The sequence below is a fragment of the Cetorhinus maximus genome, chromosome 1 (genome assembly GCF_964194155.1).
Source record: "Cetorhinus maximus chromosome 1, sCetMax3.hap1.1, whole genome shotgun sequence".
Classification (NCBI taxonomy): domain Eukaryota; kingdom Metazoa; phylum Chordata; class Chondrichthyes; order Lamniformes; family Cetorhinidae; genus Cetorhinus; species Cetorhinus maximus.
This window is the reverse complement of record NC_135879.1, coordinates 200,932,600-200,950,768: the sequence shown is the minus strand read 5'-3', so window position 1 is coordinate 200,950,768 and position 18,169 is coordinate 200,932,600. Positions and strand designations below refer to the sequence as shown.

Below are 18,169 nucleotides of genomic sequence, written 5' to 3'. Positions count from 1 at the left end.
CACCACTGGACTCATCATCTGTGGCCTGAGCAGCTGTGTCAAGATCCTCTTCCCTCAGTGGGTCCCCCCGTTGCCAGTGCCAGATTGTGGAGAGTGCAGTATGCAACCACTATCAGTGACACCCGCTCTGGGGGGTATTGCAGTGCTCCACCTGAATGGTTCAGGCATTGGAAGCGCATTTTGAGAAGACCTATGGTTCTCTCTACCACCGCCCTTATGGAGGCATGACTCGTATTGTACTGCTGCTCGGCCTCTGTTCCTGGATGGCGTAGAGGCGTCATGAGCCACTTTTTCAAGGGATAGCCCTTGTTCTCCAGCAGCCATCCATCCAGTCAGGCTGGAGCACTGAAGACCCCCGGCACCTGGGAGTGTCTGAGTATGTGAGCGTCATGGGAGCTGCCTGGATACCTTGCACAGACTCGCAGAATCAGCATCCTGTGATCACACACTATCTGCACGTTCATGGAGTGGAAGCCCTTCCTGTTGACGAAGGCACCGGGCTCACCTGCTGGCACCTTGATGGCCACATGTGTACAGTCGATGGCACCCTGGACGCGGGGGAAGCCAGCAATAGCCGCGAAGCCTCTGGCTCGCTCTGTCTGGCTTGCCTGGTCCCAACGGTACTGGATGAAGGTCAATGCACTCCTGAACAGAGCGTCTGTAACCTGCTTGACACAATTGTGGACAACTGATTGAGAGACACTGCAAAGATCACCCACTGACCGCTAGAAGGAGCCAGAGGCATAGAAGTTGAGGGCAGGTGTGACCTTCAGAGACACTAGCATGGGGTGTTCACCCACACAGTTAGGAGAGATCTCAGGCCCTATGATCTGATAGATATAGTTGACTAGAGGCGTGGAAAGTTCTGGAGCACAAGTCTTCAGTACTATTACCGGAATTGTGTCAGGGCCCATAGCCTTTGCAGTATCCCATACCTTCAACTGTTTCTTGATATCACGTGGAGTGAATCAAATTGGCTTATGGCTGGCATCTGTGATGCTGGGGTCCTCCGGAGGAGTCCAAAATGGATCATCCACTCGGTACTTCTGGCTGAAGATTGTTGCGAAAGCTTCAGCCTTATCTTTTGCACTGTTGTGCTGGGCTCCTCCATCATTGAGTATGGGGATATTTGTGGGGCCACCTCCTCCAGTGAGTTGTTTAATTGTCCACCACCATTCACGACCGGATGTGGCAGGACTGCAGAGCTTAGGTCTGATCTGTTTGTTGTGGGATCACTTAGCTCTGTCCATCACTTGCTGCTTATGCTGTTTGACATGCAAGTAGTCCTGTTTTATAGCTTCACCAGATTGACACCTCATTTTTAGGTATGCCTGGTGCTGTTCCTGGCATGTCCTCCTGCACTCTTCATTGAACCAGGGTTGATCCCCTGGCTTGATGGTAATGGTAGAGTGGGGGATATGCCGGGCCATGAGGTTATAGATTGCATTCAAGTACAATTCTCTTGCTGCCGATGGCCCACAGCACCTCATTGATGCCCAGTCTTGAGTAGCTAGTTCTGTTCGAAATCTATCTCATTTACCACGGTGGTAGTGCCACACAACACGCATCCTCAATGTGAAGGTGGGACTTCATCTCCTCAATGACTGTGCGGTGGTCACTCCTACCGATATTGTCATGGACAGATGCATCCGCGGCAGGCAGGTTGGTGAGGATGAGGTCAAGTATGTTTTTCCCTCTTGTTGGTTCCGTCACCACCTGCCACAGACCCAGTCTAGCAGCTATGTCATTTAGGACTTGGCCAGCTCAGTCAGTAATGATGCTAGTGAGCCACTCTTGGTGATGGACATTGAAGTCCCCCACCCAGAGTACATTCTGCGCCCTTGCCACCCTCAGTGCCTCCTCCAAGTGATGTTCAACATGGAAGAGCACTGATTCATCAGCTGAGGGAGGGTGGTACGTGGTAATCAGCAGGAGGTTTCCTTGCCCATGTTTGACTAGATGCCACGAGACTTCATGGGGTCTGGAGTCGATGCTGAGGACTCCCAGGGTAACTCTCTCCCGACTGTATACCACTGTGCCGCCACCTCTGCTGGTTCTGTCCTGCCAGTGGGACAGGACATACCTAGGGATGGTGTTGGTGGAGTCTGGGACATTATCTGTAAGGTATGATTCCGTGAGGATGACTATGTCAGGCTGTTGCTTGACTCGTCTGTGAGTCAGTAAAAATCTCCCAATTATAGCACTAGTCCCCAGATGTTAGTAACAGGGCTGCGATTACCGTTGTCATTTCCGGTGCCTAGGTCGATGCCGGGTGCTCTGTCCGGTTTCATTCCTTTTTTGTCTTTGTAGTGGTTTGTTACAACTGAGTGGCTTGCTAGGCCATTTCAGGGGGCATTTTTAAGAGTCAACCACATTGTTGTGGGTCTGGAGCAACGTGAAGGCCAGACCAGGTAAGGACGACAGACGTCCTTCCCTAAAGGATATTAGCAAACCTGCTTTTACAACAATTGTCAATGGTTTCATGGTCATCATTAGGCTTTTAATTCCAGATTTTTATTGAATTGAAATTCCACCATCTGCCGTGGTGGGATTCGAACCCAGGCGCTAGTGCATTACCCTGGTTCTCTGGATTACTAGTTCCAGTGATAATACCACTATACCACCACCTTCTCAAAGACAAACAAAATTAAAGGCTACCCATTTTTTTCCCAATATCACAAAGGAATGGACTATAAAGAAATTTTTGTTTCCAGAAGGTTGGCAGAACAACTAGACTATGAAAAAGACATGGGGCAGAATCGCCCCAGAAATCGGCAAAGTCTGACATCGAGCGGGGAAGGTGGCATTTGACTCACCAACAGCAATTGTGTTTTTTTCTGCAGTATCATGTGGTACTTTGTTTTAAAAACGCAGAGGCATGGGTTTCACGCCAGATCGCTGGTGGGGCCCACTCCGCCACGCCCCGCCATCATCTCAGGCCTTCGGTAACCCAGGCGCTCACCCACACCCTCCACCAGCGCAGAGACACACACCTCGGTGGGACCTTGTTCTAGGGTAGATTTGGGGTCACAATCTGGTTAGCACATCGCACTGCCTGATCCACAACAGGTGGTGGCAGGGGCTTCTCAGATTTCCGGCACTCAGAGGACTGCTGTAGGCCAGAAATTTGCTGAAACTAGCCAAATGAGGGGTCTCTGAACTCCAGTCTCTGGACTCCAGTCTCTGGAGCTGCAAAGGCAAACTCGGGCACATCAGGAAGTGGATGTCCGCTGTACTCCTCAGATTGCAAGACACGATGGAGGATTCCATCTGCCTTCATTCTGAGGTGATAGCGCTGGCATGCCAATGCACTGAGGTCAACACTGGCAGGATGGCAGCCGTCATGGAGACCTTGGTCCAGGACACTGGTCCTGCACTGCTGCAGGAGCTGCATTCCATCACTGAGGCACTTGCAGGCATCCATCAATGTTAATGCAAGAGGGGGGTGGGGCATCTCGAGCTAACCCCAGCTGCCCCTCCCTCTCAAGGGATCAGCCTTGGGCCCTCAGGCACCCAAAAGGAGGACGATCAGCAAGTGCACACCCCAGGGCCACACACCACCCACCCCCCCCACCCACCACCAGTGACCCCGAGGAGTGTCCGGCCCATCCGAATCCGCTTTTCTTGTGACCCCAGCAGCTGTAGCTCCACAGGCCAAGGAGGGTACCACTGCCACACAGCAGGACCCCAAAAGCAGGCCCGGAGCCCTCCAGGTCTTGACCCTCCAGAGGACGCCCGGCAAGCTAATCACAGACAGGACATAGCAGTCAGGAGGCTGCCTCTGCCTCTGCGTTGGATGTCAGAGGAGCACCAAGACATAGCGGCAGGGTTAGAAAGATCAAGAAGATTTAGTTGTACAAAGCGGGCATGGGTGTTAATCACTTGTACTTAATGCTGATCATTGTAAATACACTCCCAAGTATATCTCCTTCTCTATGGCTCCATGTTATGTTGAGCAGTGTTTGTGTCAATCAGATGTGAAATCTCATTTCCTGCTCAAAACAAAGGCTACAGTCGCAGTCCAGGACCTCTCCCCTGTTCTGGGTGTAACCTTTTGAGCACAGTGATTGTCCAGCTTCAAAGTCATTGTTCAGATCAATGATACCCGCACCTCAATGTGGCTTGTGTTTGCTGCAAGAATCTCGTACCCTAGCGTCACTGGGTTCCGTGATGTTCTCTGTGTGCTCTCAGCAGCTTAGAGACGGGACTGCCACCCCCATCGCAAGGGAACAGATGGTGAAGCCTGCTAAAGGATCAAGTGTCTTAAAGTCCATATGGCTGCTGTTTCTCAGCTGCACCTCGATGATATGAGCCTCTTCACAGAGCATATGTGCGCTGCCCTCAGCCAGACAGTTGTCAGAAGTTCCCAGATGCAATGTGACAATCTCAGGAGTGTCCTCACTGCATCTTGTCATCATCCTCCTAGAATCTTGTGGCAATGAGGGCCTCATGACTATATCTGCCTCGACTGGCCAGTGCAATGGCCTCATCGCCTGCACCCTCGCCTTCCAGGACCTCATCACCCTCATCCCCTTTAACCTCCTCCTCATTGGAGGAGACAGGCAGCTCTTGCATCTCCTCATCATCCAGGCCCTCCCCACTTTGCATTGCCAGGTTGTGTATCACAGCAAACCACGGTGATGTGCGACACCCTCTGGGGAGTGTATGCAGTGCTCCACCAGATCTCTCCGGGCAGAAGAACCTCATTTTAAGGTTGCCAATGGTGTCCTCAACCTAATTCTGGATTGCAGCATGCGCCTTGTTGTACGTTCTCTCACCAGGAGTCTGAGACTGCCACACAGGCGTCATCAGCTGAACACTGAGAGAGTGGAAGCCTTTGCGGTTCACACACTGGACTGCTTGTTGCCAACAAGATTTAAGGGCCACGTGAGTGTAGTCGATGACACCCTGCACCTGTGGGAATCCGGAAACCTCATCAAATCCCAGTGCTCTTGCTTCCTGGCTTGCATGATCCCTGTCGAAATTGACAAAGGTGTGTGCCTTGGCAAAAAGGGAATCCATGAGCTCCTGGATACACTTGTGGGTGGAGGCTTGTGAGAACCCACAAAGGTCCCAGTGGAGCCCTGGAAGGAACCATTGCTGTAGAAATTGAGCGCAGTGATAGCTTTAACTGCCAATGGCAGTGGATGCCCTCCACATCCCCATGGTGCCAAATCTGGCATATGTGCATGACCAGTTCCCTAGATATGTGCTGGCATTGGTGACACCAGTCCTCGCTCGTTTGCAGGTAGCACATGAGCCGTCTGTGGACCCTGGGTCTAGTTAGGCGCCTATGAATGACAGTTCTTTGGGGTTCATACTCTGCATGTGGAGGAAACCCTGTTGCCCCTTGAGGGTTCTGCTCCTCCCTTTGGCAAGCCAGGCACCTCCGTCGCATTCTTCTCCATCTTCTCTCCTGCTTATAAGCAATCAGGCAGACAGCAAGATCACCAGGCTCCATGTTCCTGATGGTCTCCTCACTGCAGTATCAAAGAGAGGGACGCAAGGGTCAGCAATTGTCTCCTAAGGAACACTCTTGGTCAAGTCATCGCCTGCAGCTGCCTCTCAAGGCCCCTTAACACATGCCGGAGAGTCCAGGCCACCACATGGCTGCCCAGTGTTTAATGCGCATGATGGCTCACAATGCCCACACCCAGCACTGCCCCACACCACATGACCAAGTAGCCGCAGCTTCAACCACTCGACTGCATCCTGAACTCTCATCTTAGGCGCAGGCATTGTCCTAACCTGCACTCCAAGGCTTTGCGGTTTGCTTGTGCCATGAGGGTGACTTTTCAATGTCATCTGAAACATAATGCAAGGGACTAGGAGTGCACCCCTCCGTCAGTGTTTAATGGCCACCTTTCCCAACAGGATCCTCAGGCATGCCCAGTTGCACAATGGTTCTGCAGCACTCATTCGAGTTTGCAGTGTGCGCACGAGGAGTTAACAGTAGAGAAGCAATCATTGGCACTGTGAGGAATTGGTGCTGCTTGAGTGGGCACAATTGATTGACTAAGCTGGCTCCATGCATGTCAACTGAGCTCAAGCTAAACGCTCTCAGCTGCGGTGGAGTGCTCATACTTGACATATTTTGCCATTAACCCAGACATTTACTTACCCCACTCCACCCCCACATGTGTTTGTGATCAAACTTCAGTTGGTGCTGCCATGATCCCCCCTCCTTTCCACTGTCGCTCCTGCCCCGAGGCTGCCTTCTTCCCCCTTCCCCCCTTAGCACTGTCACCCTAGCCCCAGCACCACAAGCCAGCCATGAAGAAGCCGCTGTGGAGTCTTGCCTGTGCCCCCCTGAATCCACAGAGCCACTGGGATCATTGTGTGCACTGCACAAAGTTGTGTGCACTCACCTCTGAGTTCCCCTCGAAGTTGAGGCCACCAGGTTCATACCTTTTAAACGCAGTTAGAGATCACACCATCATAAAATCACGCTGACATGGGATTTAAATTTGACGTGGGGGGATGATTCTGGCATGTGGTCACACTAATTAGATGCTAATTTATTACAATCAAGTTGCTGAAGTTCAAACGCAGGCCCATTCCATTTGTTGATCAATCTTTGTATGAAGAACTTCCTGATATCAGTCCTAAATTTATATTTAATTTGTTTGAACCTATTACCTTATTTCCTGCACTTTGAATTTAGTTTCAACTACTTGTGGAGATGTTTTCTATACTATTTACAATGTTGCAAGCTCCAAGATTACCTCAGAAGCATCCTTTTAAATTTGAAGTTTTCTCATAACTTAGACCTAGGAAACAGACTTGTGACTCTTCTCTTAACTGACCCCAATGCTTCAGTCTCTCTCCCTGATGAAACTTAAGGCAAAAAGGTTAAGGATTTATCGAGTGCCCTTAAATATTCTTGTTGGGTTATTAACCTCAAGGTTCTTACAGAGTCAATCAGTAGGGAAAGAAGAATGAATGTGAAAAGGATGGTCTTAGCTGTTAGTTTGGGATAAGCCTCTGAATTAATGGTCTCCCATTTCCTTTATGCACTCTGGTGTCAATTATTTTTTAAATACATTTAGTGCAATTAGGTTTTCCTGCCAAATGTATCTGCTTCAATCAGATATTTGTTGCTCTATTCAACAATCTTAAGTTGTTAGAAGTGTCAGAACTACATACAGGGATACCGAACTATGATTCCTTAGCCCATAATGTATGTAAGTATAAGTTAGATTTTCTTAGAAGCATTTAAGTGAAGCCAAAAGGTTTGACATAATGTTACAGATGCAAATTATGCCCTTGTGCATCCATGGTAAGCTTTCTAAAGGTGGGCTGTAAAGTAATCTGAATGGGGAGAAATACATTATTATATGCATACTTTGCAAATGCATGATATAATTGTGTGAAGTCTTCTTTTGACTAATCTTGTCAGATTCACAAACTTTTTCCATTTTTACACCTTGATGAACACATTATTGCGCTTTGTGTCATCTCCACTCAAGCTTTCATGACTTTTCTTCTGTGACGTAGTGCCCAGCAGTGCCAAATAATCCACAAACAACATGGAAAGCTTCTAGTTACTGACAGATTGTATTAATGGGAGCATGCCATAAATGAGGTTTGACTCTGTAAGAGTCCTCCAGATCAGAGGTGCATAACAGGTGTAAGACTAATGCCAGCATTGCAATGTTTCTGCTATTTCTATGGTGAATTTGGAAAACAATCCCTACGTATGGGCCAATGTAGTCAGAATGAGTAAAAGACAAATTTGATCAATTTATTTTTATCATCACTCCTCTTCCGAAGATGAAGATTTATGCTACAATACACTTCCATAGGAGTTGGCAGCTGCCTGGTGCCACACCCAGCTGGCCATTCCTCATGTATGCACCTACACTGTGAGTACTGGCTAATTACACAAAAATTGTGAAATGCAAAAGGAACCTGAGTCCAATTTTATCTTCAAAAAGCAGTGGTCACTGGACAGGTACAGAAACCAATTAGGGAAGCAAATGGTATGTTAGCCTTTATTGCAAAGATACTTCAGTTCAAAAGTAAGGGAGTGCTGCTACAATTATATAAGGCTTTGGTGAGGTCATGCCTGGAGTACGGTATGGTACAGTTCTGGCACCCTTACCTAAGGAAGAATATACTTGCCTTAGAGGGTGCAATAAAGCTTCAATAAATTGATTCCTGGGATTAAAGGCTGTCCTATGAAGAGAAATTGAATAGAATAGGCCTATAGTCTCTACACTTTAGAAGAACGAGAGGTGATCTCATTGAAACGTATAACATTCCTAGAGGGCTTTATGGGGTAAATGCTGAGAGGCTATATTCATCTTGGCTTGAGACTCAAGAAATAGAGATTATTTCCAGTATAAGGTATTGGTCATTAAGACTGGGAGGAAGAGAAACTTCTTCATCAGAGGATTGTGAATCTTTGGAATTCTCCACCTCTATCATTGAGTATATTGAAAACGAAGATTGAATCAAGGGACAGGGATAGGGTGGGAAAGAGGATTTCATGTAGAAACTTAGAAATGATATAATTGAATGGCAAAGTAAGTTTGAAGGACCCTATGGCCTCCACCTACTTCAATTTCTTATATTTATTATGTTTCTCAGAAGTGGGAAGCAATGTTCCCTCTAAGCTGTATGGCTGCTTAGAGTTCCTTAGCCGGCAGTGCAGAAGTCTGCCCTTTAAGTTAGCACATGTGCATGGCTGTACATGCAAATTAAACAAAATAGCCCACGCATTCAAAATAAGTTAGAGGGTATGCTGACTTTTCCCTGCCTCACCTAAGGGTGCTCTAGATAATTGCAGCTAATAGCTTTATCTAAGGCTGATCCCACTGAAGCTAGCTACAGCACAAATGGGAGATAGAACACTTTTGGCGCATCTGCCTCAGTATCAACATGGCTAGTATAGTTGCCAACTAAACTTTCAGGGAAAATACTTAGATGTTGGATGGACAGCAAAATAATGCCATTTGAATTTTCTGTTTCAATTCAGTCAGGCCAATCCAAGAAACCTCAAATGAATAAAAGGTTGTACAGACTTCAAGGACCTTGCCTTCGTGGTTAATTTCATTCTTGTGGAAATCGATGTTCCAACATTTACATAGTAGATTTTATTGGAAATAAAAGCACCAAGCATGCATCAAGACTCTTATCAGCCTGCTGCTGTTGATAACACATGCAGAGAGGTTGAAACCACAAGTTTTTCCAAGCCATTCATCAGTTACATGCGATAATTGGTTTCTTGGGGATTATTAAGCTTTATTTGTCCATTTTGCTCATAGTATTTCACTAGGCATGTTAATATTTCCTGCAATCAAGAAAAAGTAAGTCTAAGTATGTTTCTCTGAAATGCTATAAATGAGGTTTGACACTTTAAGAGTCCTCTGGATCAGAGTCATGGTCTTACATGTCTTCAATAATAAGTCACAGAATCACAGAATCAGAATCACAGAACCACACAGCGCAGAAGAGGCCCTTCGGCCCATCAAGTCTGCACTGACACATGAGAAACACCTGACCTACCTACCTAATCCCATTTACCAGCACTTGGCCCATAGCCTTGAATGTTATGACGTGCCAAGTGCTCATCCAGGTACTTTTTAAAGGATGTGAGGCACATCCCACCTCCACCACCCTTCCAGGCAGCGCATTCCAGACCGTCACTACCCTCTGGGTAAAAACGTTTTTTCTCACATCCCCCCTAAATCTCCTGCCCCTCACCTTGAACTTATATCCCCTCATGACTGACCCTTCAACTAAGGGGAACAGCTGCTCCCTATCCACCCTGTCCATGCCCCATATAATCTAGTACACCTCGATCAGGTCGCCCCTCAGTCTTCTCTGCTCTAATGAAAACAACCCAAGTCTATCCAACCTCTCTTCATACCTTAAATGTTTCATCCCAGGCAACATCCTGGTGAATCTCCTCTGCAACCCCTCCAGTGCAATCACATCCTTCCTATAATGTGGCGACCAGAACAGCACACAGTACTCCAGTTGTGGCCTCACCAAGGTTCTACACAACTCCAACATGACCTCCCTACTTTTGTAATCTATGCCTCGATTGATAAAGGCAAGTGTCCCATATGCCTTTTAAGTCATGTGAAATTTCAGCCCTTTTTAAAAAAAGAAAATGGAGAAATCCAAAACAGCTTCATTTTCTAATGTAGTAAAGTGGAAACAAGATAAAACACACCAAGAAGTAGAAATTGCTGCATTCTTTTTAACAGAATGTCAAACCATATAATCATACAACGCAGGAAGAGGCCATTTGTCCCATTGTGACTCTCAGCTTTCTGAAGAGCTATCAGTAAGTTCCACTCCCCTCCTCTTACCCCATGCATATTTCCCTTTTTAGGTATAGATCCAATTGCTGTTTGAAAGTATGCATAAGTGCTATGAGAGGGAATTATATAAAATGTTATGCATTTACAGTAAGATCCCATTACCGAGAACACATTGTGTACAAGAGATGAAGTATACCAAAACTTTATTTATTAGGGGTAAATGCAAATTCTGCCTTTTTTAAAAAGAAAACAAAGAAATCAAGGTGAATATCTAAGGCTGCGTTGTATCCTGGTGTTGTATAAAAGTGTAAAGAGGGAACAAGATAAGATACACCAAGGAGCAGACATTGCTACCAAACGTTAAATCCTGAAGACTGAAGGACTGGAAAAGGACTGAAGGGAGGAAGACATTTCATGGTTTTGAGCTGGGATAGAACAAGAGAAGACATCAAAATCATCCATTTCCTGCCCAGCAATCAGTCAAATCTACAGCTGAGAGGATAAATCAGCGACAGGGAACCATATTTAAAGACCTGCGGGAATGCTCACCAGAAACTGGAATGGGAGAATGTCAGACATTGTGACGAAGGGTGGTTGGGGAAAAATCAGCCATTGGGGCTCAAGGGAGGGAGAGGACATTGTGACAAGGGGGAGATCGTACATGAGGGCCGAAGGGAAAGGTAAATGGAGCTTGAACAGGGAAGGTCAGGTAGCGAGAAACCGCAGAGGAGGCTGAAGATTTCCTTAAGGGGCTAATGAAGCACTCTTGCTTCTAAAGAAATACTGGAAAAGGCACCTTGTTGGGGGGAGGGGGAGTGGGGATTGGGGTGCAGCAGCTCCCACTGCTCTTTCACTACCGCTTTCCCAACCTTTGAGAAACCTGTGCGGCAGCATTGAATTTTAATCAGGCTCCCAATTGCACTTGATTTCAATGCAGTAATGAATGAGTTATCTCCATAGGTGGACACACATATTCACGGCTCTAAAAAAGGTGGTGGGCACTTGTGCGGTGTTGGGTATGTGTTCTCCTGTTTGAACACCCCACCCAGCTGACCCTCTTCAGCTTATTGTGAAGGATTAATATTGAGACCATAATTTCTCCAGGCTACAATAAGCAAGTTTGTCTCTCATCCAGCCCTCCACATGCACTGATCCCAGCTTGACTTAATATCAAAGCCTAACTCTGAGGTAAGACCACGGAGCATAAACTCAAATCTAGGTTGCAGAATGCTGTTTTTTATAGAGTATAGAATGAGATAATTGTACAATAGAGAAAGAGGCTATTTGTCTCATCATGTCTGTCCCAGCTCTCTGAAGAGTTACCAATGAATTCTGCTCCTTGCTTTCGCCCCAGAGTCCTACATTTTTCTGTTTTAAGTATAGATTCAATTCCTGCTTGAAAGTTGGCATAAGTACTATGAGAGGAAATTATATTCAATGTTATGTATTTACAATAAGATCCCATTACTTACAATATATTTCATGCAGGAGATGAGGTATACCAAAACTGCATTTGCTCGTGTACGTGATAAATGAATTTGGAAAATGATGCCATTTTTCCTCTACCTGGACTCTCTGCCAAAGCAGTTCATCCATTGATTTCAATAACACATAATTCAATGGCCAAGTTGCTTTAGGAAGCAACTGCTGGTTTTAGGATCTGTATTTCCAACTTTAAATCTCAAGATCAGGCTTCTCCATCTGTTCATTGTCAAAACATATAAATGAATAAGATAAATGCCAAGGGAACAATGCACTGTACTTGAATCTATCTCATAAAATAGCTTCATAAAAAAAACAACCTCCCAAGTGCAACCATTTTCATACATGCCTTATATTCCCATAACACTTATTTCATTTATGGCAGAAAACAAGTGCAATGATGGATCATTCTTTGAAATTTACAGGTGATACGGGAAGAGTTAATAATAGGCTTGTTACTTCACACTGCTGAGGAGGTAGATAAAATCTTGACTTTATACAAAGGAAACATACCCAACTCTACCTTACATATGCCATTGATGCAGATATCCCTGCTGTTTGCAGCCTCAGTGCACGATGTTCCATCAATCACTGCGTCGAGCATCTTCTCAGAGAACTGTCCATCAATGGGCCGGCAGTGCAGTTCACAGGGATTAGCTTAAAGAGTGACAGCAAGTTAGAACACTTTGTTTACAACTCAGCTGAAAGCGTGCATTTAAATTCCTGACCAGAACGTTGGCAAACAGCAAATGACAAGCAGCAGCTAAAATATACATATAATTGATTTCCTGCTCTTGTCAACCACAGCTGTTGTTAATGTTCACTTTTTTTCTTTGTGGTTTTGCTTCTTTAGACTACCTGGTTAAACACCACTCCTTGGCCAACAGGACAGTTAATTAATACACTTTCGATCCTCTGACAGCACCACTGTGTATGAAAACACTTAAAATTAATGATGAAAATTTCTTTTGGACCAAGTGACATCTGTGCCTTAATTCCTTATGTGTACTTGGAATGGTGAGGCTTCATGCTGTAAGCATGAACTCACAGAGATAGGATTTAAACAGTGTGTCCACAATCTCCCACTGTAGATTATGGCAGCAGCCCTGGAGAAATGGCAAAAGTGGCCATTAGGCCATTGTTCTGGAGTTTCCATCAGTTTCCCACAAAGTTACAGTGGGAGGTCAGGCAAGCCCCCACAGCACACAGCAACAACAAAATCTAATTGTCTGTATTTATCTAATAATAGATAAGCATATGTGTCCACCAAGAACTACACAAACACAAAGACTACTTTTCTAAAGGAACCACATGGATTCAATGTCTGGGTTCAAATACCTGTTTCAGCTCAGCTCGTTCTGCGCAGAAATATGTGGGCAGTGTAAAATTTGAAACAGGGCAATTTAAGAAACACAAAATACCATATACTTTCAACTCATGTAAAAGTCAAATTTTGAGATAATTTTTTATGCAAAAAGTTAAGGGGTCAACTTTTACACAGGTAATGTGTTTGAGGGGCCTACTTTCAACTAAAACACACCCACCTGGCACTCTTAACAGCTATCTCTAAAGAATTCCCAAGGTAGTGGAAGATGCGGCACCCACACCAGCCGTTTATTGTCTCTCTCTCTCTCTCTCTCTTTCTCTCTATCCCCCTCGCTGCATGTTTTTATGAAGGAGCTGGCCCCCTTCTCCGCACACCGGGAGAGGAAATGGTGGTATTGGTTGAGCCTGTGGTTTCAATGCTGCTTGGGGGCCAGGGCAAGGAAAGAAAATGGAAAGGCTGCGCTGTTGGAAAATGTCACACTGATGGCTCCCAGCCATAACCTTGGTACAGGGGAATAGCACTGAATCGGCAATCAGAAGGGGCAAATTCTCAGGGCCTGAGCCTTCCTTCCCCTCCCCTCCCCAGGGAGCCCAAGGGCAATAATAAGGGGGTGGTGATGGCATAGTGGTATTGTCACTGGATTAGTAATCTAAAGACCTAGGGTAATGCTCTGGGGACCTAGGTTCAAATCCCACCATGGCTGATAGTAGAATTTGAATTCAATAAAAATGTGGAATTAAAAATCTAATGATGACCATGAAACCATTGTCAATTGTTGTAAAAGCCCACCCGGTTCACTAATGTCCTCTGCTGCCCTTACTGGGTCTGGCCCACATCTGACTCCACACCCACAGCAATATGTTCTGACTCATAAATGCCCTCTGAAGTGTCTTAGCATGCCTCTCAGTTGTATCAAGTTACAAAAAAGGAATAAAACCAGATGGATCACCTGTCATTGACGTAGGCACTAGAAATGACAATGACAATCTCAGCCCTGTCGACCCTGCAAAATCCTCCTTACTAACAGCTGGGGATAGTGCCAAAACTGGGAGAACTTTCTCACAGACTAGTCAAGCTGCTGTGTAGCCAAAGTATTTATATGGCTAGTCCAGTTCAGTTTCTAGTCAATGGTAACCTCCAGGATGTTGACACTGGGGGATTCAGCAATGGTAATGCCATTGATGTCAAGGGGTGATGGTTAGATTCTCTCTTGTTGGAGATGGTCATTGCCTGGCGCTTGTGTGGCGCGAATGTCACTTGTCAGCTCAAGCCTGCATTTGGACATGGACTGTTTCAGTATCTGAGGAGTCGCAAATGGTGCTGAGCACTGTGCAATCATCAGCGAACATCCCCACTTCTGACCTTATGATGGAAGAAAGATCATTGATGAAGCAGCTGAAGATAGTTGGGCAACAGATACTACCCTGAGGAATTCCTGCAGTAATGTCCTGGAACTGACATGATTGACCTCCAATAATCACAACCATCTTCATTTCTGCTAGGTATGACTCCAACCAGTGGAGAATTTTCCCCCTGATTGCCATTGACTCCAGTTTTGCTAGGGGTCCTTGATGCCACACTCGATAAAAATGGTGCCTTGATGTCAAGGGCAGTCACTCTCACCTCACCACAGGAGTTCAGCTCTTTTGTCCATGTTTGAACCAAGGATGTAATGTGGTCAGGAGATGAGTGGCCCTGGAGGAACCCAAACTGAGCTTGATAGCAATGTCGATGACACCTTTCATCACTTTACTGATGGGGCAGTAATTGGCCAGGTTGGATTTTGTCCTGCTTTTTGTGTACAGGACATACCTGGGCAATTTCCCACATTGCCCAGTAGATGCCAATGTTGCAGCTGTACTGGAACAGCTTGGCTAGGGGCATGGCAAGTTCTGGAGTTCAGTACTATTGCCGGGATATTGTCAGGGCCCATAGCCTTTGCACTATTAAGTGCATTCAGCCGTTTCTTGATATCACGTGGAGTGAATCAAATTGGCTTATGGCTGGCATCTGTGATGCTGGGGTCCTCTGGAGGAGTCCAAAATGGATCATCCACCTGGCACTTCTGGCTGAAGATTGTTTCAAATGCTTCAGCCTTATCTTTTGCACTGATGTGCTGGGCTCCTCCATCATTGAGGATGGGGATATTTGTGGAGCCTCCTCTTCCGGTGAGTTGTTGAATTGTCCACACCATTCACAATTGGATGTGGCAGGACTGCAGAGCTTAGATCTGAACAGTTGGTTGTGGAATCGCTTAGTTCTGTCTATCACTTGCTGCTTATGCCTTTTTTCACACACGTAGTGTTGTGTTGTAGCTTCACCAGGTTGACGCCTCATTTTTAGGTATGCCTGGTGCTGCTCCTGGCATGCCCTTCTGCACTCTTCATTGAACCAGGGTTGATCCCCTGGCTTGGTGGTACTAGTAGAGTGGGGAATAAGCTGGGCCATGAGGTTACAGATTGTGGTTGATTATAATTCTGCTGCTGCTGACGGCCCACAGCACCTCATGAAAGCCCAATCTTAAGTTGCTAGATCTGTCTGAAATCTATCTCATTTAGCACGGTGGCCATGCCATACAACACAATGGAGGGTATCCCCATTGTGAAGACGTGACCTTGTCTGCACAAGGACTGGGCGGTGGCCACTCCTACCGATACTGTCATGGACAGATGCATCTGCGGCAGGCAGGTTGGTGTGGATGAGGTCAAGTATGTTTTCTTCCTTGTTCGGTTCCCTCACCACCTGCCGTATATCCAGTCTAGCAGCTATGTCCTTTAGGACTCGGCCAGTTTAGTCTGTAGTGGTGCTACTGAGCCACTCTTGGTGATGGACATTGAAGACCCCACCCAGGGTACATTCTGCGCCCTCGCCACCCTCCGTGCTTCCTCCAAGTGGTGCTCAACATGGTGGAGCACTGATTCGTCAGCTGAGGGAGGGCGGTACACAGTAATCAGCAGGAGGTTTCCTTGCCCACGTTTGACCTGATGCCATGAGGCTTCATTGGGTCCAGAGTCGATGCTGAGGATGCCCAGGGCAATTCCCTCCTGGCTGTGAATCACTGTGCCACCACCTCTGCTGGGTCTGTTCTGCTGGTGGGACAGGACATACCTAGGGATGGTGATGGTGGTGTCTGGGACCTTATCTGTAAGATATGGTTCTGTGAGTATGACTATGTGAGTATGACGCTGTTGCTTGACTGGTCTGTGAGATAGCTTTCCCAATGTTGGCACTAGCCCCCAGATGTTAGTAAGGAGGACTTTGCAGGGTCGACAGGGCTGTGCTTGCCATTTTTGTTTCCAGTGCCTCGGTCGATGCCGGGTGGTCTGTCCAGTTTCATTCATTTTAGGCTTTTTAACGGTTTGATACAACTGAATGGCCTGCTAGGCCATTTCAGAGGGCAGTTAAGATTCAACCACATTGCTGCGGGTCTGGAGTCACATGTCGACCAGGTAAGGACGGCAGATTTCCTTCCCTAAAGGGCATTAGTGAACCAAATGGGTTTTTACGACAATCGACAATGGTTTTGTGGTCACCATTAGACTTTAATTCCAGATTTTTATTTAATTCAAACTTCACAATCTGCCATGATGAGATTCAAACCACAGACCCTGGGTCTCTGGAGCACTCAGCCAGTGAAAATATCACTGTGCTACCACCACCTCAAAAATGTGGCAGATATCCTTCCCTCAAGGACATACTGAACCAGATGGGTCTTTATGACAATCCAGTAGTTGCTTGGTCACCCATTATTGATACTAGCATTTTATTCTGGATTTATTTAACTGAACAAATTTAAATATCCCATCTACTATCGTGAAATTTGAACTCATGTTTTGGGATCATTAATCTAGGCCTCTGGATTACTAGGCATTTATATCATTGAAGAACATCGTGTTACCCTGTTAGTAAGCGCTGGCACTGCCTAATCCCAGGGAATCGACGCAGGTTTGCATGAAGCGGTGCCATGCAAGCACATTTCTCTTGCTTTGACTCCTGCTAATCCATGAAAGTGATCTTTAACACACAGTTCTACTGGATTACCCATTATTAACTCAGCTAACTCAAACAAGGTTAAAAAGTAAGTGGGAAGGGAAGAAAGGTAGTTCAGTATTTAGCAAAGTTGCAGACAATAAACTAAATAACACTTACTGTAAACAGTTAAACATAAAACTGGGTACCTAGGTGAGATACCAAAAACTGCCAGTTCCTGGAAGAACCTTACCCAAATCAGCTAATTCAGAAGAAAATAATTTACACTTAGATGTTGCTTTTTGTGTCATTGCAATTTACAGCCAGCTATGCCTTTTCAAGCATAGGCACTGTTGTAATATAGGCAAACATGGCAACTAATTTGCACACAGCATGACCAGACAAATAGCAGAAAGATAAATGGTCAGATAATCTGTTCTGATGGTGTTGTTTGAGGATTAAATGTTAACTTGGACATCAAGAAACTGCCTGCTCCTCTTTGAAAATTGAACTAGGATCGGATTTTATAATTTTAAAATGGAAAAAATTCATAGAGGAAAATATTCAAACAACTGAATTGGAGGAGGAAGTTCAGTACATTACAAAAAGAAGGTTTTTTAAAGAATGAAGCTGGACATGTAAGACAAAAACATACCTAAAATCAATGAGATTGGAATGAGAAAATTGACCACTAGAAACCCTGCAGGGAGAAACTTAAGTATGGATAAGAAATTGGCTGAAGGGTAGAAAACAATTGATACAGTTTAGAGGGGTAGCATAAGGGGCAGGGTGACATACTGTGTTGGGTCGGCCAGGACTTAGTTTCTAATTTCCCTCATAATAACTTGCATTCAATACAAATTGGTTGACATTATGCCCAACAGCAAATTGGAGTGGCAGTGGGAGGAAATGAAGAGGACACTCAGAAACAGAGTTAAACAAAATATATGAGTGGATTGAGCAATGGTTTATAATAGTCACTTGATAGTACAGAACTTGAGTATTGCTGAAAAATAGACATGTGGACAAAGTTAGTTGTCTTGCATTCATCAAGACACACACAAGAATGCCAAATTTCAAAAGGAGCGGCAATTTATGCCGCATGAGTAAAGGGTGA

The 18,169-nt window shown here is 45.6% G+C and overlaps 1 protein-coding gene across 1 annotated transcript in view; it reads right to left on the bottom strand.

The window, feature by feature from the left end:
• LOC144686486 (A disintegrin and metalloproteinase with thrombospondin motifs 12-like) overlaps positions 1-18,169 on the bottom strand; it is a 665,462-nt gene that overhangs the window by 272,884 nt on the left and 374,409 nt on the right. Inside the window, exon 13 of the mRNA XM_078551763.1 lies at positions 12,280-12,413. Coding sequence (XP_078407889.1) covers positions 12,280-12,413 — 134 coding nt within the window. The remainder of the gene's footprint in view (positions 1-12,279; positions 12,414-18,169) is intronic.